The sequence below is a fragment of the Podarcis cretensis genome, assembly GCF_951804945.1.
Source record: "Podarcis cretensis genome assembly, chromosome: 8".
In the NCBI taxonomy this organism is placed as follows: domain Eukaryota; kingdom Metazoa; phylum Chordata; class Lepidosauria; order Squamata; family Lacertidae; genus Podarcis; species Podarcis cretensis.
In genome coordinates, this window is record NC_137177.1 from 43238851 (window position 1) to 43262789 (window position 23939).

The window sequence follows — 23939 nt, forward strand, 5'->3', positions numbered from 1 at the left end:
TAAGGTTATCTTTATTTTATTACAATATTTTGCTTAATATACCTTAGGGAATACCATATGAGAGAAATATTTCTGTCTGCGGCATGTAAAATTACTTTTGTCACTACTAATTGTTAGGTTCTTTGGATACGGTGCTTAGTCTTAGCTTGGTTATATTTCTCTTAAACAGAAAAAAATATACAAGCACAAACTCGCTTCTGCTGAAATAGCAAAGCATAATTTACTTATGAGACAGTAAGCCCACTGAACTTGCATTAGAAGTTCCTAAAGAAAAGATCTAAAAATAAGTACATCTGAAGGATTCAAAGGAAAAAGGCTTGCTTTAAATATAATTACAATATAATTAAAAATAATATAAAAGCATTCTGGATTTAAACATTTTTCCACACAGGAAGGAGGATGAGCCTTGCCTTCTTTTGAAATAATACAGAATGTCAGGTCAAGAAATCTTTTAGCACCTTAACTTGACATTTCACTTTGGTCATTGAATTTAGCAAATGAAGCACCAAAGTAATCAGCTGACAATGAATCTCAAGTGAATTGCGATTAAACACCAGAATTTCTGACAAACTCAGATTATCGAGGGTTTCCTTCTAATTATGTGCTGAACACAATCCTTGAAGATTTCAAACTTTGGAAAGTGTGATTCATGGTGCACACACCACATTGTAAACACACTTTGTTCAAGCAACTAAGTTGTATGTTCATCGCACAGACATCTTGCAAAGCTTGGCAAAAGCACCCAGAAAATACTGCAGACAGCTTGCACCATATGCCAAGAACCAGGCCATTAGTCCAGCATTGCAGGTAAATATACAGGTGCATGTGCTGAAGATTGGAGTATCACAGCAATTTTTTCAGCAGTGTGCAGCAAGACTTAATGTTCAGATTATAGCATGAAACAGTCTATTTTATTCGTGTTCATTGTCCAAATCTGCCTCAGGCTCCACTTTCAAATCCTTCTCAGGTATGAAGAGACCATGTAAGTCCAGGTGCAGATCTGTCTTGACCATGGCCCGAGCTATTTCCTTGAACGTTTTGGCATCCAGTATCAGCAGGAAAGGTGGCTTCTGGGGATCTGACGTTACGATGGGTGACAAGATGATACCTAAAGTTGCAACAGAATATATGCTAAAACAGATTTTCCTGAAATATGGCTTTTTTTTTTAAGAAGATGGGGCAGTGGGGGCATGGAATGGATATTAATTTATGCTTAACTTTTGGAGCTTGCCCTGGCACAGGGAGTTAATAGTTTCCTACTAAACTGCAATGAAAAAGAAAGCACTGTTGCTGCATGGAAGAAATAGCCTGCTGGCCGCTTAAAAAGCAAAAGAATTAACTGGAAACAAGCTAACTGTTATTTGATGGAAAAATCTGAATGATCACTTTAATGGAGTATGTAATGTTAACACCTGAGAATGCAAATGCTTCTTTGATATGATTTTATATGCCCTGCATTGTTTTCTTCACTGATACTCTCTTGTTTGTTTTTCTTATATGTAGCATGCCTGTATGATTTCAGTATTATAAAATTACAATAAAAACATACTCCCCAAGTAAAGAAACTGGAGAGGCCATAGCTCAGTGGTAGAGCACCTTCTTTGGATGCAAAAGCCTGTATGTTCAGCTCCTGGTATCTCCAGTTAAAGAGTTTGGATTTGATATCCCGCTTTATCACTACCCAAAGGAGTCTCAAAGCGGCTAACATTCTCCTTTCCCTTCCTCCCCCACAACAAACACTCTGTGAGGTGAGTGGGGCTGAGAGACTTCAGAGAAGTGTGATTGGCCCAAGGTCACCCAGCAGCTGCATGTGGAGGAGCAGGGAAGCGAACCCAGTTCCCCAGATTACGAATCTACCGCTCTTAACCACTACACCACACTGGCTCTCATAAAAAGAGAGCAGGTGACTGGGAAGACCCCTCTTTTCCTAAGACCCTGGAGATCTGCTGCCAGTCACAGTAGACAGCCCTGAGGGAGATGGGAAAGGGGTGTAAGGCAGCTTCTTTTTCTGTTATAGCTGTGTTTGTTGTGTTGATATAAACTAAAAAGATTTTAAAAATAAAATCCTATGTATCATTATTGTTGTCCCTTAGCCTAACATATCACAGAGCTGTTATTATGCTGATAAAATGGGAAAAAGCCAAATACATCACCCTGAGCTTCTTGAAAGATGTGCAGGGCACACGTGATAAATAAATGCAATGGGGACAGTTGACAAAGGAAAGTGACATGTGTCAAAAGCCGCAATGTGTGGATGTCAAGATTCCCAATTAAGTCAGCATTACCGCAAGTATATAATGGTTCCATGCAGCTTCTTGGAATGGTTTCTCAACATGTGTGCAAATGCTGAGCACTCACTTAAGCAGGAATGTAGCCCAGATTATAAAGACTTGTTTTCAGACTACATTAGCCAACATGCCATGGACTAAGTGAGTCATCGACAAGCCTGCAAAGTTTAAATCCAAAGAGTTGCATCCTGGGACATTATGGTGAAGGGTAGGAAAGAAATTGAATCAATAATAATAATAATAATAATAATAATAATACTTTATAATATTACTTAGGAGATTTGAACCCATGCAAAGTTAATGGCACACATTATTATTATTATTATTATTAGTTACTGTAGTGGTTTTCAAACTCTCTAGCAAAGAACCCCTTGCACATTCCAGGGACTGTTCACCCTGATAAGCTTCCAAGGATCACCTGCAGTATTTTGCTTGAAAACTGAAGTTACTGAAATAAGTAGAGAAACTATTAACTATGACTTTTCCTTATAATCTTGAGCAGGAACTTCTGTTTATTAAATTGGATTTTCTCACATCTCCAAAGCTCCTATGTTGAGGTTTTGTTGGTTTTCAAATATTTACATGTAATCAGTTAAATGAATATATAATTAAAAGGCAGATATTGTCAGTTAAAATATATTCAACTAGTTAACAGCCTTAGTTACTTATAGCATATATTTATGTCTTGCTCCTATCTGCAGTTCTTCCAAAACAGAACTGGCAGAGTGTGATGAAACAACTGCTATTGTGTTTGCTGACTCTGCTGTTTAGCTTAGACAAAACAGCCTTAATCTCCAGGACTATTACACAGTTTAAGATGAGGCCCTTTGATGATAAGCCATTCCAATAGGCTGCATGAAAGATCCATTGTACATGCCTCTGTGCCTGTCAAGGCAAAATGTAGCTTTGCTTTGTTCTGAGTTGTGCATTATCAGTGGATAAGTGAGTTGCATTGTCGAGAAATTTCTACTGGTGATACAAACAAGGTTTAGGGGCTGTTATGGAAGGATGACATGTGCCAATCTAGTCATTAAAAATCCAGTTCTCCATTTCGAGTAGGTATCTTAGTACCTACTCCAGTACCTTAGTAACTGCTCATAAATTCAATACTTCCTATTTGAAAGAACATCAGGTAAATCCATCTGCCTGAGATTCTGGACACTCACTGACTTGCATGACTGGAAGATAGATTCCCTCTCCTGCACCTAAGAGTTGGTGGCTACTCATCATGTTGGTTATATACTGCTTCCAGGATCAGAGGCAACATGTCTCTGAATACCAGGTCCTATCTGCACTTAATACATTTTGTACTTTTGGCATGATGACCAATATATTTTAACAAATAAATCTGACTGGCAACTGAGTTGGGGTTGTGTTTAGTGGTTTCTTGTTTGGCAGGGTGTTGTTGCTGTTATTGATTATTATTTTTTTAGCATCTTTATTTTTAGATCTTAGGATTTATGTGGAAATTATTTCAGTTTGGTTTTGTACTTTTTGATGTGTTTTATTTATTGTTTATGACTACCTTTGTTATAGGGATGCAGGTGGTGCTGTGGGTTAAACCACACAGCCTAGGACTTGCCGATCAAAAGGTCGGCGGTTCGAATCCCCGCGACGGGGTGAGCTCCCGTTGCTCGGTCCCTGCTCCTGCCAACCTAGCAGTTCGAAAGCATGTCAAAGCGCAAGTAAATAAATAGGTACCGCTCCGGCAGAAAGGTAAACGGCGTTTCCGTGCGCTGCTCTGGTTCGCCAGAAGCGGCTTAGTCATGCTGGCCACATGACCTGGAAGCTGTACGCCGGCTCCCTTGGCCAATAAAGCAAAATGAGCGCCGCAACCCCAGAGTCGGTCATGACTGGACCTAATGGTCAGGGTTCCCTTTACCTTTACTTTACCTTTGTTATATTTGTAATATTTTTTTAAATGTTGTAAACTGCCTTGAGCATGGTCTTAACTATAAAAAGGCAGCATACCGATAAAATGATGCATGTATGCATTTGTGATTCCAGCAGAATTTGAGCAGTTTCTTCTCCCACAACAAAACCAGAGAGATAGAAAGGGAGAGAGAAAGCTGGCTGTCTAGTCACTGGTCTTGCAGGTTTCTGTAATACTCCCAAAGCCTCCCAAACTTGTTTGACCAGAGACAGCAGCAGGATAATAAATGAGCATCTACATCACAGTAAGGTAAACAAGGCCTGTATTATGCTACCTTCAAATCCCTTTTAAAAAACTGTTTGCCTCCATTCTTGGTAAAAGCAGCTTCTTAAAGCCTGTTCTATTTGTGAAAGAGAAAGACTTTAAATAAAAATATTGTTTTTTGCGACTAATGAAATCCCATTCCCTTTAAAATGGGTCTTAACTTTTGCAAATCTTCACACTTTCCCTCATTAGAACCATCATGTCATTTACCATCATCTTCCTCCTTGGCATTAGGACTAGGAACAAAGATTGGTTCAGCTGGCCAGCAATGTTCTTCCTCCCAGTGAAGTGCCGTCTTCGTCAGAGTGTCAACTTTAACTACCTAGGTGAACAAAGAAGAGGGGAAATGCATTCTTATGATAGAATTCTTCAAATATTTTCCTGATTTAGATTTGCATGCCTCCCCAAAATGAAATTAATCCCCATTCCAACTGCCTGACTCAGAGGGAGGGGTGCTGCAGCAAATCCCCACCCCCTTCAATGTGTCTGGGGACAACTGAGGAAGATGTGAGACAGCAACGACTTATTAGCTGGCCTGGCTGGAAGCTACTACCATTTTGTTTCTCCCCTCCCAGCTCATGTATTTTGCTCTTTCTTTTCCCCATTTTTATTTATATTGTGTCTATTAGATTATAAGTCATGATTTTAAACTGTGACCTACCCTGAGCAGAAATGGGGTATATACAGGTAGTAAATAAAATATATAATTTCTTTAAATATATTTATTATTGTTTTAATATTTCATTGTGAGTCACCTTGGAAAGATTTATATCCTGAAAGGTGAGATTAAAATTAGGATTGTAACAAAAAATCAAACAACATACTCATTTAACTTTTCTGTCCAACATCCCCATTATATTATTATTATTATTATTTGTAGAAATATTGCAATTGATTCAGATTCACATTCAAAAGTGAACCTACCTAATTTGCACTTCCTGAAGCAATGCATGAACTGAAACATAAGCATCCTTCAAAGTTTGCACTTTTCTGAATTTTGCAATGAAATTCACAAGCCAAGTAATGTGTACAAAATGCACATACTGAGATAATATGTGCATGAAATTGCATATATTACATACAAAATTGCATTATATTTGGGGAAACTGCTTCCCCAAAATGTGTGTATTATTTTTATTAAGGCAAAATTGCATATAACATGTTAATTAGACAAAATTTGAACTAAAATGCTGATGAATTTTCATGAGGACTTTAAAAAATACACACACTCACAATTGAAAATTGAGTTGGAAATGTGGGGAACTGAATTTAAGATTGGAAAAATGGGAAACTGAGAGAAATGGAAATTGACAGATTTGCCCACCCCTAGATATTATATGTAGACAGAGTACGGCTGCCATATATCTGGATTTTCCCGGACATTACTGGGATTTCAAAGGCAGAACTGATGTTTGGGAGGAATTTCCGAAAGGCAGAACTTTGTCCTGGATCTTAGGCAAGTCAACTGAAAAATTGCATTTAAAAAAAAATGCTCAACAACTTTGGGGTTTGTCTAAAAAAGCTCAACAATTTTGGGGGTGTCCTGGTTCGTACTTTTTGAAATATGGCAATGCTAAGATGGAGTCTAGAATACAGGATATGGTCCTGACAAATGGATATTACTTCATGGTCCCACTTCCGTATCTCTGGCTTGATCAATAATTATGGAATGAAAGTCACATTTCATGCAACTTTCCAGAGTTGCCAAAATAACTTGGAAAACCTTTGAACTCTGGGTCAGATTTGCTGCTGAAAAAGGAAGCATAGCTGTCAAGTGTCCCTTATTTGAAGGGACAGTCCCTTATTCCAGCGCTATGTCCCGCTGCTGTCCCTTATTGACGGGTCCCTTAAATGATGTCCCTTAAATTTCAAAGGAAGCAGCTCCTCTCCCTCCCTCCCTGCTGGCCAGAGAGGAGGGAGGCTCCAACTGTGTTGCTTGGCTGTGTTGATCACCCAATAAGAAGTCTAAGAACGACTGGGGGGGTGGAGCTTGCATGCCTTGTGTGTGGCTAGTTAATGCAAGCTGAGGGGGGTTTTGAATGCTGGACGCCATTTTGTTGCACGTACTGCTGCAAACTTTGCAGTGGAAAGCCAAGCCAGGGAGCCATCTTAAGTTGAGGCTGCATAGGCCTTGTAGTGCATGTGATTCAGATTCTATTCAGTTGAACCTCTGGTTACAAAGTTGGTTGGACAGTGTTCGCAAAGCTACCAGCATGAGTTTGACCAGACTGCAAGAGGACAGGAAGACTGGAGTGCCTGGAACAGGTGAGGCTGCAGGTCCTTATTTTGGCTGCTGGTCCCTTATTTTCAAATCTGTAAGTTGACAGCTATGAAAGGAAGTTTCTTCTCAGCTCTGTTTTCACCCTATTGTCCTCCTTGACCTTAACTCAGGAAGAAGCAACAGCCTTAATTAAGGGTTAACAAAACATGCATGTCAAGTAAATTTAATTCAGGGCCCTTTGGTTGTTGCTAAAGCTGTGATCTATGCATATAATTGTGTTAGGTGGCATCATCAATTATAAGAGAAAGAAAATAGGCCACAGACAATAGAAATGGACGTGATTCAGTGAAGCATCTAAAGCAAGGGTGGGGGACCTGTGGCCTTCCAGATGTTGTTGGACGACAGCTCTCATCATCCCTGACCAATGGCCATGCTTTCTCGGGCTGATGGGAGCTGGACTCCAAAATCTGAAGGGCCACAGGTTCCCCACCTTGAATCTAAAGCACTTCTGTGGAGAACTTGAAAGGAAGGAGATGCCACCTCCTCCTTAGGCAGCTTATTTCAAACACTGCTGTGCTTGTACTTAGCTCCCTGGCCTCCAAATGGCAATCGGAGTATCTTGCAAAGTTGTAGGTCAGAGGAAAGGTAGCCTTAGCTTTAAACAGATTTTGTTTAAATAATAAAGTCAGTTTAATGTTTATTGGCATTGCACAATGACATGTTATAAGAGGTAGTGTGCTTTTAGACAGCATACCTGTGTGGGAACTGGACTCCATTTAACCTCTGTGGCATAGATATATCTGTACTTTTTGCCATTGTAGTCATAATTGATGCGAGGCAGCTCTATTCCTGCAAGGGAAGTAGAACAATTTGTACTCATAAACAACAAGAGGTAAACAGAATCACTGCTGATATACGGGTAAATATATTTAAAGAGACTATAGTACTGAATACAGTAAGACTGACTTCCTGTGTAATCCCTCTGGGAGCTGGTCATGTTTGCAACTATGATCATATCTGGAGTCAAGTTCCTAGAGCATGGGTATCAACATGGCATCCTCAAAATGTTGTTGGACTCCAACAGCCATTTTCCATGGCATTTGGCCATGCTGGCTGGAACTAACGGAAGGGCACCATGTTAGCTAGCCCTGTCCTATAAGGTCGCTAATCATTTCAATGGGCATTCCACAAGGAAGGTGGTGGAATATTTTCAAGCACAGTCATATTTTATAGAAATTATGAGACTTAGAAGATGCAATGGCCTCTCACCTTCATATAGTAATTCAGGCTGACAGTAGATGCTTCCATCTTTTTCCTTCACCGCAGTTGCAGTGGTGGATGGGAGCTGGACCAAATTCGAGCCTACTTCTGCCTCCTGAAAGAAAGACATAGTGCAAAGAGTGCATTTCCAGTGCCAAATGAATACAGAGGAACCAAGGAAGCTTGTAAAATTTGGACTAGGATGTATTTCATAGTATAAAACAGCTCACAAAATTATGAATTGGGATGAGAAGCAACTTGGCTTCAACGAGGCCAATTTCAAACACAGAGATGGGTTATTTTTTAGTAAACCCAATGAGAACTGAGCATGCACAGTAACCATGGAATGCTGAGTGTCACCTGGAAAAGAAGAGTTTTGGATTTGATATCCCGCCTTTCACTCCATTTAAGGAGTCTCAAAGCGGCTAACATTCTCCTTTCCCTTCCTCCCCCACAACAAACACTCTGTGAGGTGAGTGGGGCTGAGAGACTTCAGGGAAGTGTGACTGGCCCAAGGTCACCCAGCAGCTGCATGTGGAGGAGCGGAGACGCGAACCCGGTTCCCCAGATTACGAGACTACCGCTCTTAACCACTACACCACACTGGCTCTCAAAAGAGAATATAAACTGACCTGAACCCTACACTCATCATCTGAACCCCTTCTTCATGTGCCCCCTCCCCAAGAGAGTGGCAACACAAGAAAGGGCCTTTTCTGCAGTGGCTCCCCATTTGTGGAATGCTCTCCCCAGGGAGGCTTGCCTGGCACCATTATTATATATCTTTAGGCGCCAGGCAAAACCTTTCCTCTATAACCAGACCTTTGGCCTTTAACTATTTAAGTGGGTGGGATATTTTTAATGTAATTCTCTTTCCTTTTTGGTTTTAATGTACCTATGTGGGGTTTATTATCTGATTGGTTGTAAGTTGCTTTGGGTTGTCCTAGGCAAGATAAGTGACTAACTAATAATAATAATAATAATAATAATAATAATAATTGTAATGATGATGAAATTGGGTCTGGGATGGAGATGGAATGGCTTGCTGGAGGGAGGGCCCTGGCTGGCTAGACAGCACTCTGAACAGGAGCATACTTATTGAGAGATGATAATACATCAAGACAGTGTGCTGCAGGATCCACTCGCCATAGTATAAAAGATTTGAAGGCACTGAGATTTGCTATGCAGATTTTTTTAGGGAAAATACTAAAAACAGTTCACTTTGGCCAACCCCCCCCCCCGCCCCATGCCTTTCATTCTTTACAGATCAGGAAGGAAGAAAAATATCGAGGGCAACAACTGATGCAATCTCAGTTATTAGTACAGAGCTGTGTTTTCATAGCATTAGTATAGCCCTGTTTCAAAGGCGTAGCAAGGAACACTGTCTCAGCCATTCCACAGTGCAGCAGGCCTAAACTTGTCAGACAGGTTGATGGGCAGAATGAGTCGTCCCTACAAAACAACAATGTAATAAAGACAAGGCAGTTCCAGGACTGCTTCAGATGTGATGGGATTCTTGACACAGGTACCACTTCCCTGTTGGAAATCATGTTTATGTCACATGAGAGCTGGCAGTTAAGACTGTGAACTGGGAAGTCCCCAGGGCAAACCTCACTGCAGCTGTGAACTCACTTGGTGTCCTCAGTGGTACCATGGGAGGTGGAAGGGAGAAGTCCAGGGCTCCACTCAATAGAAAGAGCACGAGGGTCCCAAAACCCAGCTTGGGTGGCTTCGTACATTTTAAACAAAGCAGAATAGAAACATAGAAAGCTGTCTTATATGATGTCAGGCCCATCTAGACATCTAAACTGGCAGTGCCTCAGAAAGGGGACATCTCCAACACTGCCTGAAGATTCTTGGGATTGATCTGGAACTTTCTGCATGCAAGGCAGATGCTGTATCAACATCTAAAGTGGGGTAGCAATAAGGCCATTAAACCCTGAGTCTAAAATTACCAAACTGCACCATCATCTCTTATATCCCTCCATCTACAATTTTATAATAATGCTGGTTGACCTTACAGGGGTGTTTTGAAAGCTACGTTACATAGTATTTCGGAGCTCTGCAGTTGGGTCTTGGGAGCTCCACAAAAGAACTCGCAGGGGCCTGGGTATGGCCTGAGGACTACAGGTTTGCCACTCCTGGTCTAAATCTTTGTCCTCCCACTTCAGCCCTAATCTGCCTCCTCCTCTTGCTTGAAAGAGGAAGTGCTGTAGCTCAGGAGTAAGGCATCAGCTTTGTGTGCAGAAGGTCCCAGGTTCAATCCTTGACATCTCCTGGTAGGCTGGGAACATCCCCCATCTGAAATCCTGGAGAGATACTGTCAGCCAGTGTAGACAGAACTGAGCTAGATGGTTCAATAGCCTGATTTATACCGAATAGGACAGCTTCCTATGTTCTGATGAAATTGGTACTAGCTGCATAGAGGAAAACGTACAAGTTTGTGTACAGCTTCAGTGGGAGGGGATTTAATACAGGAAACCAGCTCAGAGGCAAAGGGTTAGACTTCTCTACTCCCACCTCAATCCAATTAACCCCTGCCTCCAGATACTTTTTAAGAAACACAAAATTGCAGGGCATTCCGGTCTTGCAACCGCCACGCAACATGCAGTTTGATCCTGGCGATAATAAATGCTGATAAATTTTGGTGAAGTGTTTTGCACTCCCTCAAGTACTATAATAAATGCTATGTAGCATTACACCATCGGTATTTATTTTGCTATTCAGATGCACAGGCACATGTAATAGATGTTGCAGCCGCCCTTGGTTGCCACAGCCCACTGAGGTTCCCCAGCGCATATACATGCAGCTAAACAGACACATGTGCATTTGTTATGCACAAGCCACTCCCATGCCAGTGCCCCACTCGCCACTCTTCAGAAACATGAAGAAATACATTTCAAGTTACCTTAGAATTAACCAAAATGTGATCTTATTCCCCCTCCTCATTCTTATACAAATGGGATCTGATTCTGAATAAACAATTTAGAAATAATGGGCAGTTTTTTCATGAACATACCACACATTGTGTTCACTTAAACTCATGTTTTTAAAAATAAATCTGTTTTCTGGTGTATTTAATTGCAGTGTGCAATGCAGCTGGGTGACCTCTCAGAAAATGTAAATCCCAAGCAAAGTAGAGAAGGGTCACATCCATACTATAACATTGAAAGCACATGGCTTGCCCCAAAGAAACGTGGGAACTGTAGTCTACTCCTCATGGAGCTACAATTTCCAGCATTTTTAACAAACTACAGTTGTCAGGATTGGGGGGAGGAATAATGTGCTTTAAATGTATGGTATGGATGTGACCTTGAAAGAAAATGTGGCACAATGGACCGGCCCTGTTAAACAGGGCAAGGCGGATGCCTCAGGTAGTGGATGCTGAGTGGTGGAGGAAAGTGGCAACAGATGCCATCTATCCTTCCAGAGGCCCCTCCTTCCAGTCTTCTGCCTCCATTGGAGGACAGAGCTATGTGGGTCACATTTTGCACCTTCTCAACTAGGCTGCTGCCCTTAAGCACTGTGGCGGACATTGTCCCATTGCTAATGTTGAAGTAAGGTTGAACTACCATTCCGGTCAGCTTCTGAACCTGCAATGATGTTCATTGATGACTGTTGTCCATTGGGACTGGTAGATCAACAGGCAAGGAAGCCAGGAGTAGGTGGAGCCAGAGCCAATGAAAGGCGGAGCCAACTCTCCTCTCTGCTGAATTCTACAAGGGGCACCTCAGAGTAAGCTGCTAGGAAGTGCTGCCCACTGAACAGTGCACAAGTAAGAAGGCAGGCATATAGGGGTTGGTTGAGGGTAGTCTGAAATTAGAAGGTCGATGTCCCATTAACAATGGATCCAGCTCCAGTGATAGTGAGGCACACTCTTCCCTTCTTGATTCACCCCTCCCTGCACCTGCAGTTCACTTTTTAAAAACGGTTCATGCAGTTATGAATGTCATGGATAGTATGTTCCTAGTTTTGTTCTTATGGTGTTGAGACCTGGGAAGTGGGACTTGGGGCAGGAGGGAGTAGGAAAGAGTGGAGTTAGGATTTTGTGGGAGAAAAAGCTAGGCAAGAGAGACTGCATGGGGAAAGGATATTCTCCCAAGTGTGGGAGATGGGTGTGTGGATATATGTGTGATTTCCGCATAGATCAGCCGAAACATTGGCTGCCAGAATTATACAAACACGTTGCGCAGTAGAAGTAAATAATGCAATGAATTAATTTCATTATTTGGCTTACCTGGGTTGTGCCCAGGTCATTCAGAAGGCAACGTGCTTCTGACAATTTTTTCTTTTGGCTGACCCAGGAAACAAGCCAGGTCAGCTGGAGATTGTGGAAGGAAATGCATACCGTCTCAATGATTCACCCACAGAGCCCAGGTCTCAAAGCCAGCCCAATATATTTTGTTGCCTGAGGCAAAGGACAGTATGGTTCACACATGCACCCATTCCACATATAGCAGTGAATCCTATTTCAGTATTAGCAACCGGGCACTGCTCTGCCCTGGAGGGAGATAAGCGGGGTGGAGGGCAAGCTTTGTGATGCACAGCTCTCTTCTCCAACAGAAGGGTATAGTCAGGGAGCTCAGGAGGAATAACTGAGGACCACCAACTGCCTCCCAGCATATGCTGCCTGAGATACTCACCCCACTCTGACTAATGGTTGGCCTGGCCCTGCCAGGTCTTAACTACCAATGATGTGGGGAGGAAGTGTAATGTAAGCATTATCAACTATATCAGGTATGGTGCCCCTTTAAGAGACATAGCTATGGCCCGGAGCCCAGCTCCTAGAGAGCTGATTCAGAGGTGTTGCCTGGCTGGAGAAGTTTGTCGCTACTCTTTGCAGTGCCCCAGGCCTCATCAGAATTTTTTTTGTGTGTGCTACCATTAATTCAGCTTATAGAGAGTTTCCATGTAAGCAGCAGAAGACATTGCAGGGAGCACCAGAAAGTTTTATATAAGACTGTTCCTGGGGAAACATAACATTCTAGAAGAGCAATCTAAGGTTGCATCCAGATAACCTGTTTATTGAGCATTTATCCTGATTTCTTTGCAGAGGTTAGATGATGTGTCAAGCAAAGATGCATTTTGCCGTCACTTTGCTTATTGTAAAATGTGAATTTGTTGTGTAAGAACTCCAAAACAACTTTGATTTTGCAACCTGAATTTCACTGTATGCGATTGAATCCCATCCCAAAGTAGCAATAGTCTGGAAATGTCCCTACTCAAACGATCCAACATGTAAGTTTGCATTTTGCAACATGTAAGTTTGCAACATGTAAGTTTGCATTGCATTGCCTTGACAAAACTTGCCCTCTCTGTTCTTATGCTTGTAGATGCTGTGTTCACCATTGCTATGTGAATCAGAACCAAAAGATACAGTTTAGAATTACCTTGTCATATTGCAGAGGAATCACAAATCGCTTGCAGGTTGGTATAGAATTGAGTTTGGTGTTGTTTTCAAAGTTACCGTCCAGGTTTTTTAAATAAAACATCTGGTACAAGCTATTGTCTTTATAGGAGATGATGTCGAAAACCACATGGTCCTCCTCCTCGTAAGCATTCACGTGGTGAAAGAGGACCATGGCATCCGTGTAAAACTTGGCAGAAACAGGTTTCTTGGTCCTTTTGTCAATAAGGTGGATCCAGGTCTACAAAATGGCAACACAACTTCTGGTTAAGAATGTTGCTGTCATAAAGATGGAAATTACATTACTCAATCAAACTGAATAATTCTGTATTTTCATTTTAGATACTTTGTTTTAAAAACTGTATATGGGTTGTATTTTATTTTATGTTGTCTGCTTTTCTAACCCAACCTGGGACTGCTGTTTGAAAGGCAGCATATAAATCTCAATAGTTTTTTATTTATTTATTACATTTATATTCCATCTTTCCTCCAAGAAGCTGAAGATGTGTATATTGTTCTCCCCTCCCTGTACTCACGTTGTAGGGTAGGCTAGGCTGACAGACTGTGACAGGCCCAAGGTCATCCAATGAGCTCAATGGCCAAGTCAGAGTTTTAACCCATGAAGAATAATGCCAGATTAAAGGGAGGAGTGGAATACGAGCTGACAGTTTAATGCCAATGACATCAAGTCTTCGCTGGGGCTGATTGGAACTACAGTTAGGGATGGATGAAAGTGTCCATTTCAGCTTACCTCAACTTCTCATTGTTCCAGTCTTAAATTCACTTCTCTGCATGTCCTCAGCAGCTTGTAATTTTTATTTTAATCCTCATGAAAACTCATCAGCATATCTGATTTTTCTGGTAATATACACATTTTTGAATGCAGTTCTGAACATATATAATGTTTTTTTTTTTTTGCTATTTTCATTAAAATTTGCATTTTAAATTACACACTTTGCTGCAAATATATGCATTTTTTAAAAAAAACATTACTGGGTTGGAGAACCGCATTGCAAAATTCATAGATATGTGCATTTTGAAGGTTAATTGTGTTTCAGTTCATATATTGGTTTGCAGAGTGCAAATTAGCTGGCTTCCCATTAAAATGCAAGCAGAATCAAATCTCTTCTCCATCCTAAGTTGTGGTCTAAAACATCTGAAGAACATCAGGTGAGGAAAGGCTGTTTTAGTCAGTGTTGGGCTCTTTATGTTGTTACTGGCTCTGAATATATAATTTTTGAAATAAAATAATGGAATCCAATGCAAGGAAATAAATTTCCAAATGTTAGTTAGACAACATGCAGATGTGACCACCTTATACTGCAGAGGTGACAGCCAAGACTGCATGAATGTTCTTCCAGGGGTTTATTGATTTCCGAGTCATCACATCAAGAAAACTCACATAAGCAAACAGCCTGCCAATTGTTGCTTAGCCATGTTCTCAGGAAAATATGGGCTTTGGCACCTGCAATTTAATGTGAGGTGCGGCATTCCAAAAGAAATGCCCATGCTAATAACAAATAATATGTTGGATGGAGTAAGGGAGCTGTATAAAACTAATAGGCAGTTACAGAAAATTCACTACTGCTGTACTCAGCAAGAAAGGAGGGGGTGGGGGAAAGGTATATATATATATATATATATATACCTTGTCATCCTTATGGAACACGAGGCAAGAGGCCCAGTTCACCCCTCTGATGTAGGCTGTTGCCATCTTGAGTATATCCAGTTTGAAGGGCTGCTCTATAAAGAGGATGTAATTTTCCGAAAGGCCGAAGCTGTGGTAATAGCTTGGGTGGAGCAGGGAGCGAGAGGGGATGGAACACATGACTTCCAGGTGTTTCAAGCAAGACTTCTTTTTCCTCTTTTCGCTTGCTAAATAAATAAAAGAACACATACACCGAGGGCTGTCAACATTTTGGGGCCTGTGAGCTCTTCTGCAAACCAGAGAACTGCCACACCAGTTCTTCCCTTACAACCATACCCCCTGCCATAATGAGACTTGAATAATGCTTTCTATCAGTTATAGAAGTTTTCTTTCAAGCATGAATTTAGGAGGGGAGGGGGCCAGGAAAACAACCCTTTAGTAGGGAAGGAACAAATCTGTCAATTTCGGTTTCTCTCAGTTTCTTATCCCCCCCCTCTTAAGTTCAATTTTGTATGTATTTTTATGCATACTTGATCGAGCACATGCATTTTGTACACATAACAGCTGCAGAACTGCACTGCAAAATTCAATAAAGTGTGAATTCTTAAGGATGGCTCAGGTAGTTTCCCATTAAAATGCAGATTCAGATTCATCCTTCATCCCCTACACACACCCACACCCTGCTCATCCACACGTGGTCATTTTTTTATTCATAGACCACCTACCCATACAACATGTTTGTTCCTTTGCTATGATCCTGGTTAAAATGCCCCTCCCCCAAGCTGCTATTTCTGTTAGGAGAGGAAGCGCCCCTCGTGTTCTCCAAGCACAACGTGTTCTACAAATCCACCTGATCCTGCTTTATTTCGCATTAATAAGGAGCTCAGAGATGCCAGCTCCTTGTGCCTCTTACCTGGTGCTGAAGAAGGGATCTTAAAGATAACATATTTTGTCTTCCCCTTATCCACAATGGAGGTACCCATATTGAGAACATTTCCAGCACTGTCATAATGGGGATGGGATGTTGACAGATTGATGGCCACGTACTTGGTGTAGTCAACCTACCGCAGGATAGCAAAAGAAGACAGAAGGATGATGGGATGTGTTAAGGATCATAATTCACATCCCAGAAAGTGCTGGTACCTTTGCTAAGGAATCTGTTCAGGGGAGGCTGGTCCATTAGGGCAAATCCCCACCAGACTCACATCTACCCGCATGCAACTCCCACCTGCCTCCCTTCCTACTTAACTAACAGTTCAGAGGGTGGCACTGGCTGCTGCCTTCCTCTTCCTTAGCCTCAGTGTTGCCCTTGTAGAACTCATCAGGAAAATATTAACTCTGACTAACATTGGCTTTGGCTCCACCTACTGTTTGTCTCCTTGCTTTCTGTCCTACCAGTCCTAATGAGAACCAGCCTGCACTGAACCTACGGCTACCCTTGCCAAGGATTCTGTTGGGCAATTCACCAGGAAGAGCAAAGACTAAAACAATGGTATTTAACATGTGGCCTTTAGCTTAATTTCACGCAGTAGCCTTAACAAACTACAGTTCCCAGGATTCTTTGGGGGAGGCCATGATTGTGGTACAATAGTGCAGATGTGGCCCAGCACAGTGGGGTCCCCTACACAAGTTCCTTTGGAATTAGGTTTACAACTATGCCCTCTGTATCTGTCAAATCATCTCCTTGCAGCAAAGTGGTTTATCATTTGAGGTGCATTTTTACCAACTCCACCATTGCTCTCATTTGCTGGCCTTTTGCCTTATGGGGTCTACTTGTAAGACACCAATGCTTACCTTCTCCAAGGTCTCCAGAGTCTGAGGATTGATTTTCCTAATGAAATTAACCTCACTTGTAGCGTAGTAATCGTCACCATTTCTCATTATGTTGATGAGACAGTTGTCTGTGAACTCAGGTATTGTGTGGGATAAATAACAGAAAGCCCTGTGGACAAGGGGAGGGAGGGGAAATTGCATCACAGTGATAATCTTTCCTATCAGCTTCATCAGGATACATCTTTAAATGCTAAGAAAATGTGAAAAACTGGTGTGGTACATATGCATGCACATTATTTGGTTAGACAATGTGTGTTAATCTGCAGCTGAACTTGTAAATATACCACATTCAATAGGACGGTACTTCAGGCAGCAACAAAATTCTACCTATGGCTCCAACCTGGTGCTGCTCAGATGTTTTGGACTATGATTCCCATCAGCCCAAGCCACCAAGGGAGGGATGGTGCAGTTGTTTGTCCAAATCATCTTGAAGACACCAGGTTGGGGGAAGACACCTGTGATAGGTCATTCACACATGCAAGGAACCACTTGTACAATACTCAAGGGATGGTGTGTTTGTGAATTCGGCCTATTGGTGGATTAAATGTCATATATTTTATGTATCGGATAATTTTTACACTAAAAAGTGTCAAATCGACTTGATAAACTAAAAATACAACACACAGAAACAAAATAAGGCCAGAAAAATTGAGAAACACTGGCAACGTAATATACATAAGATGCTAATCCAAGGACCAAGGAGCACCACTATAGGAGGCAACATCAATTAACCAAAGGCCTGGGTAAACAGAGAGGGCTTAGCCTGGCACCTAAAAACTGACAAAGATGGCACCAGGTGTGTTGAGCTAAGAACGGCATTCAGTAGATACTCTTGTGTGTCCTGTCTGTCATGTTGCTAGTATCTACTAAATTTTTGAAATTCTGAATAATGGACTGTTGGGTAGCGAGGATGTCACATTCCTCTACTAACATCAGCAAAATGCATGTTGGAAAGCACCCAGGTATCTTTGTAATGCTGAAACATAAACACACATTTCCCAGCTTAAGTAGTGACCCTTGGTATCAAGAATGAGGAGCTGCTGGCTTTCCAGGTGCTTTGAACTACAGCTCCCATCCTTGGCCATTGCCATGATGGCTAGAGCTGATGGGAGTTGGATACCAAAATCATCTGGAGGGCCATACATTCCCCACTCTACTTTATATGTTACATGTAATTGTAATCAAAAATAGGGGAGGGGCCAGGAACTTCTGGCTCAAGGGTTCTATGTGGCCCAAAGGGCCTCCCCCTCTAACTCACAGCCACTTCCCAGGCCTACTTCCTCTCCTCCATCTGCCTCTCCTCCTAGGCCCCCTTTTCCTTGCTGTTGAACTGTTTCCCTCTGATCAGCACAAGTGGAATAGCAGAGAGGGGAGGTGTAGACTCAGCTGATTGGTGGCAAATAGTATTTGTATCTGACAGGTATGCAGAGCTTGCATTACAATTTAATCATTGTGACCTGGGCAAAATTCCATACATACATACCCTCCGATTTATGCCAATGTTGGGTTTGCAAGTGATATGGTTATGTTAATTTGACTAAACAAATTCCTGCATTTGTTATGTATGCAGAGGGAGGTGGAGACCTCTGAGTCAATGAAGGTGGGAGAGGAATCCTGTTCTCACGCAGGTATTTTTAAGGTGGCTGGACAACAATTTCCTTCGTTAAACCTATAGCTAGAAGTTAATAGCCCATAATGGTTCATTGTGGTTCACTGTCAACTGAAGGGGCAGGTGTCTGTGTCTATATGAAAAACAGCGCTTTGTAAGGAGGCATTATATTCATAAGTAAGTAGAATAGGGAGAGTAGGGACGAGTGTGCCAACGCTGTGCCGCGACCGTGGCCTGGTTCACATGTAATGCTAAGCCATGGTTAATGGTAAACATCTTAAGTAAACAAGAGTTTTACGTAATGTTAAGCAATAGTTTAATAAACCATAGTTTAGCATTAGGTGCAAACCAGGCTAGTGTCAACTTCCATGAGTTGTGAAGTTGACCATCTGCAGCTTGCTGTAGCTCAGTGGCAGGGCATCTGCTTTGCAATGAAGAAGGTCCCAGGATCCATCCCAGGCATCTCCAGGTAGGCCTGGGAAAGACTCTTTGCCTAAAACCCTGAAGAGCTGTGGCAACTCAGTGTAGATAATACTGACCTAGAGGGGCCAATGGTCTGTCTCAGTAAGGCAGCTTCTTGTCTTCCTATGAGGGTAGAAAATCAGGGTTCTATATTGTGTGGGGCGTTTCCTTGAGTGCAGGAGGCTCTGTGCTGCAGATGGTTGCCCTCCCACTCCTGCAAGGTAATGGGGATGGTGACAAGGGGGTGGGCAGATGGCAACCCTGGTTTCTCCTGAAGGACCTGAGAGAAGGGGCACTGAGGAGCTAGGCCTCAAAGGGAAGCAGGGAAGAGCATCACATTGTGTATAGAAAGACTTGCTTACTTGGCAAATATATTTTTACATGGATCTGGATAAGCCATCGTTCCAAATTCTGACACCACGATCCTGTTTGCCTCAATATTGCAATTGTATGTGTCGCTGCGGAGGTATTTACTTCGATAGAAAACTTCACCTGATAAGAAAAGAAAAAGCTTTATATGAACACATAAATCCCACACATAGATTGATTAATATGGTTCCAATTTCCCACTCATTATGCAAACTGAATTTGATACTTTTGTATAAAAGGCACACCTTAGTTTGACCTCAGCAGACATAGTTCTAAGCATGATTTTGGGACCACATGTTAAGGACAGGAGAAGAACCCTGTTGGGTCAGGCCGAAGGGCTGTCGAATTCAGCATCCTGTCCTCACAGTGGCCAACCAGGTGCCTATGGGAAGCCTGCAAACAGCGCTTGAGCTTGTGGTAGGGGAGAGATTCAATGCACTTCACATTTAAAGGTGAGTCAGATGTTGTTGGACTCCAGCTCCCATCAACCCCAGCCAGTGGGGCCAATAGGAATTGCAGTCTAACAACATCTGGAAGGCATCACATAGGCTATCCTAAATATTTACCATGAAAAATACAAAACAAATCTCATGATGCAGGGCAAGGGTTAGAATCATAGAATTGGAGAGGTGGAAGGGACCCTGAGAATCATCTAGTCCAGCCTCCTGCAATTACAAGATATGCAAATGTCCCATATGGGGATTAAGCCTGCAACCTTAGCATCAGCACTACTGCATGTCAAGGCCCTGAGTCCTCCTCCATTTGTTGAATAATAAAACACACGGCCACCAGTATTTCAGGTAAATGGGATAATTAAGGCCACAACTTTATTGGTTACAGAATACAAGTGGTATTGGCTTAGGCACTGGAATTGAACCGACTATATCTGACTCCTGCCCACCATGCAGGTAGTCTAGTAAGGGTCAACCACCAGTAGGAGAAGCCATGTTGATATACATCAACTGAGAGCTCCCTCAGGGTCCCCGATGGGGTCGTGGCATGGCCCTAGCTCATACCCAGGCTTCGGACAAGATCCACACACCCCAGATCCCTTTAACGGAATACTCTTAAAGAGGAGGGACAGGTCAACCAGGTTTTACCAATGCTTAACCACAAGTTGCACGCGAAGGCAACCGGCTGCTTCAGCACCCAAAAGAGGCAGAAACAAAGAAAACTACCGCTTGTTTACACAGTGAAGCGGGAAGCTGAGGCAAGCAGAATGGGAGCAGCGGCAGAGATCCGACGAAAGAGGAGGTAAGAAGGGAGAACCCTCTGGCTGCGCGGCTGTTTAAATAATGCAAGCCACGCCCCCTGACCGGCCAGATTGGTCGGCTGGGGGGCGTGATGCAGCCAGGACTCCCTGTGACATGGCGGCATCACCACGCCCCCCACTGTACACGGGGAGAGCGTGTGGCCTGCCTGCAACACCGCCCCCCTGGGAAGGGAAGCGGCCTACTCTAACCGACTGAGCTATCCAGGTTGTGTAAGAAGGTACTGGGTCTAGAAAAGGTTAGAAGCTTTTATAATCAAAGCACACAAAGGCATTTGTTTCAGAACAAGGAAGAAAACCCATAACAATTCCAGATCTGCTGGGCCTGCCAATGACCCTGATTAGAAAAATCAAACTTCACTTCACTTCACTGGCTGCATTGTAAAAATGCAAATTGTGGAAACACGTTTACAAGCTAAAGAAAACACCAGAATAAGAATATGATAACAGTGAAATCCCAAATAAAGACAGCATCTACTGTCCTGGAAACACACAAACTCTTCAAGTTTGTGCTGTGTTAAACAGAAAGCACAGAGTGGTTACTTTTCAGGTGTTCAGAATTGTGGCAAAATTCAGACCAGAAGTAATTGGGAAGGCAGAGAAAAGGATCATGTGAACTATTTGCTCCTGACCAAGCCAAGGTCACTTTGTTTTGGCTGCTCCTACTCCCTGTATTGGGGTCATTCATTACTATATAATGAATAGGCTGAAGAGTGAAACCTGTTTCACAAGTGGCCTACTTTTGTGCTTGGCTTCAGAAGCTAAAAAAAAACTGCAGAAGGGCAGACTTAAGTCACTGAAAACTAGGCTAATGTAGCATGTTGCCCTTTTACCTTTGGGAAACCCATCACATCTTGTGTGCATCACCATAAAGGTGAATCTTATAGATTTTTTTATGGGCAGCCTGGCATTCCCTGGTGCTACACCCAGCCTCCATAAAGAGGCTTCTACTTCATGGTTTGAAGCAGGAAGGAAAGAAATCACCAGTGCAGACCTGCTTCCCTGGACAGGTCTGTTGATCACGGAGTAGAGTTAAGACCTCAGCAACTGGGTTCAAAAGCTCAGAGAAAATGACTTTAACCATCTTCTCCAACCTGGTGCCCTCCGGATGTTTTGGACTACAATTCCAAATTGCCTAAGCCAGCATGGCCCAAGGTCAAGGATGATGGGCAGTATAGTCCCAAATAGCTGAAGAGCTGTACAAGACTGGGAAATTCATGACCCTCCCATCACCCCTTGGCCATGCTGGCTGGAGCTGATGGGACAGGGGTCCCACAACATCTGGAAGGACAAAGGTTCCACATCCCTGTTTAAAATAATTCACTGACTTTCAACCTAAAAGGCAAGAGCAGAGAAAACGCTATGCCTCTTAACATATGTGGAGTACTTTCTCTTTATGACGCAGAAGTGAAAGTCACTAAGTACCTTTCCACCATCACATGTACAGTTCGGAAGCTGTCTTATTCCAAGTCAGAATATTTGTCCTCTAGCCGAGCAGGCAATTCCATAGGCCAGACTTTGCCAACCTGGAGACTTTCAGGTGTTTTGGACTATAACTCCTATCATCTCTGGTAGCTGGTAGCATCTCTCTAGGGTCTCAAGAAGAGGTCTTGCCCATCACTTGCTAGCTGAGCAAATATCTGAAGATGACAGGGATCGAATCTGGGACCTTCTGCACTCAAACAAGCTGTTCTTCCACTGGGTTGCAGTTCCTCCTTTAAACTGCACCAGGGTGTAAGGAAACAGGATCTAAGCCTTGAGCCCAAACAGTGCTAGATATTTATAATGTATGCTAAAGAAAGGGAGTGCCTGGCGTGCTCTGGTCCATGGGGTCACGAAGAGTTGGACATGACTAAACAACTAAACAACAACAACAACAACAACGAACGGGAGATTGCCATCACTGGATCTGAAGTTGAGAAGCTTTTTCTTTGGATTAGATCTCAGCTTTTCCCCTAAACTAGCATTCGCTGTCCAACAGTGGCTAGTCAATGCCTCTGGGAAACATCCATGCAGAGCTTGACAGAGATAGCCATGACCTGTTGCCCAGAAAAGCTTTAGCACATTAATTATGGCATGTCTCTGGCATCACAAATGACTAATGCATTTATTGTGGCATAAGACACCTTGCTGCTCTTCTCCTGTGGTGTGTCTCCATCCTGTGGTAACTGGAGGTAAAATCTGCCTTTTGAGCACTCACTTTCCATTCAGGTGCATTGCACATTTGTGTGCAGAAGGGCTCAGTGACAGAGTATAAGCCCAGGCTTCCTCATTCTCGGCCCTCCAGATGTTTTGAGACTACAATTCCCATCATCCCTGACCACTGGTCCCGCTAGCTAGGGATCATGGGAGTTGTAGGCCAAAAACAGAGCCGAGGTTGAGGAAGCATGGTATAAGCTTTGCATGCAATGTCCCAGGTTCAATCCCCGACATCTCCAGGTCTGTCTCCTGCCTAGAATCCTGGAGAGCCCTTGTCTGTCAGTGCAGACAATACTGAGGTAGATGGACTAATGGTATGATTCAATAGAAGGCAGTTTCCTATGTTCCTCTTCAGTTTGACTATTAGCCGGTAGCGGGGAAGAAGGGGGCTCTATCCAACATCTGACTGGACTTCATTTTTGCAAAATCACTCAGTGGCACTCTGCCTATTTATTAGGGATAACAAAGATATTGTATTATACAGCAGGCTATGTTTTGTTAAAACTGGCATTAAGTGTTTTTGTTGCTGAACTTGTATTTTGTGATATGGTGCAGAAATCTGGGATAACCCTAGTAGAGAGGAATTCAGTATAACCAAAAATAAGTTATGGTGTACACTAGTTGTAGTCCCACATTGTACACCTGAGACATTGTTCAGAATGGAAGTTGGCCTTCCTTCTTTAAAAGCATATGTTCATAAACCCGCAAGTTATATATTGGACAAAACCCTTCTCTATGTCAGCCCAACACTTCGCAAAACTGAATATTTTAAACCTGCAGAAAAGAGAAGGCTGGGCACAACCTTGTAGGCATTTGACAATGAGTTATTCAATTTTAACTGTATGGCATCTCAGAATGCCTCTGACTATAAGATCCGTGGCATTGTTTTAGTTGAAGATACCAAAATGGACTTTGAATAGATAAGGAAGGTGATACATGAAACCAGAGACAGTCAATAGGGTAAAGGTAAAGGTAAAGGTAAAGGTAAAGGTACCCCTGCCCATACGGGCCAGTCTTGACAGACTCTGGGGTTGTGCGCCCATCTCACTTAAGAGGCCAGGGGCCAGCGCTGTCCGGAGACACTTCCGGGTCACGTGGCCAGCGTGACATCGCTGCTCTGGCGAGCCAGAGTCGCACACGGAAACGCTGTTTACCTTCCCGCTGGTAAGCGGTCCCTAT

The 23939-nt window shown here is 42.7% G+C and overlaps 1 protein-coding gene across 1 annotated transcript in view; it reads right to left on the reverse strand.

Moving 5' to 3' along the window:
- BCO1 (beta-carotene oxygenase 1) overlaps nucleotides 1-23939 on the reverse strand; it is a 29466-nt gene continuing 5527 nt past the window's right edge. The window contains exons 3-11 of the mRNA XM_079986592.1: nucleotides 19285-19414; nucleotides 16813-16960; nucleotides 15932-16079; nucleotides 15019-15245; nucleotides 13354-13611; nucleotides 7976-8081; nucleotides 7461-7555; nucleotides 4696-4807; nucleotides 1-1108 (exon numbers count right to left, since the gene is read on the reverse strand). Coding sequence (XP_079842718.1) covers nucleotides 912-1108; nucleotides 4696-4807; nucleotides 7461-7555; nucleotides 7976-8081; nucleotides 13354-13611; nucleotides 15019-15245; nucleotides 15932-16079; nucleotides 16813-16960; nucleotides 19285-19414 — 1421 coding nt within the window. The 3' untranslated portion in view covers nucleotides 1-911. The remainder of the gene's footprint in view (nucleotides 1109-4695; nucleotides 4808-7460; nucleotides 7556-7975; nucleotides 8082-13353; nucleotides 13612-15018; nucleotides 15246-15931; nucleotides 16080-16812; nucleotides 16961-19284; nucleotides 19415-23939) is intronic.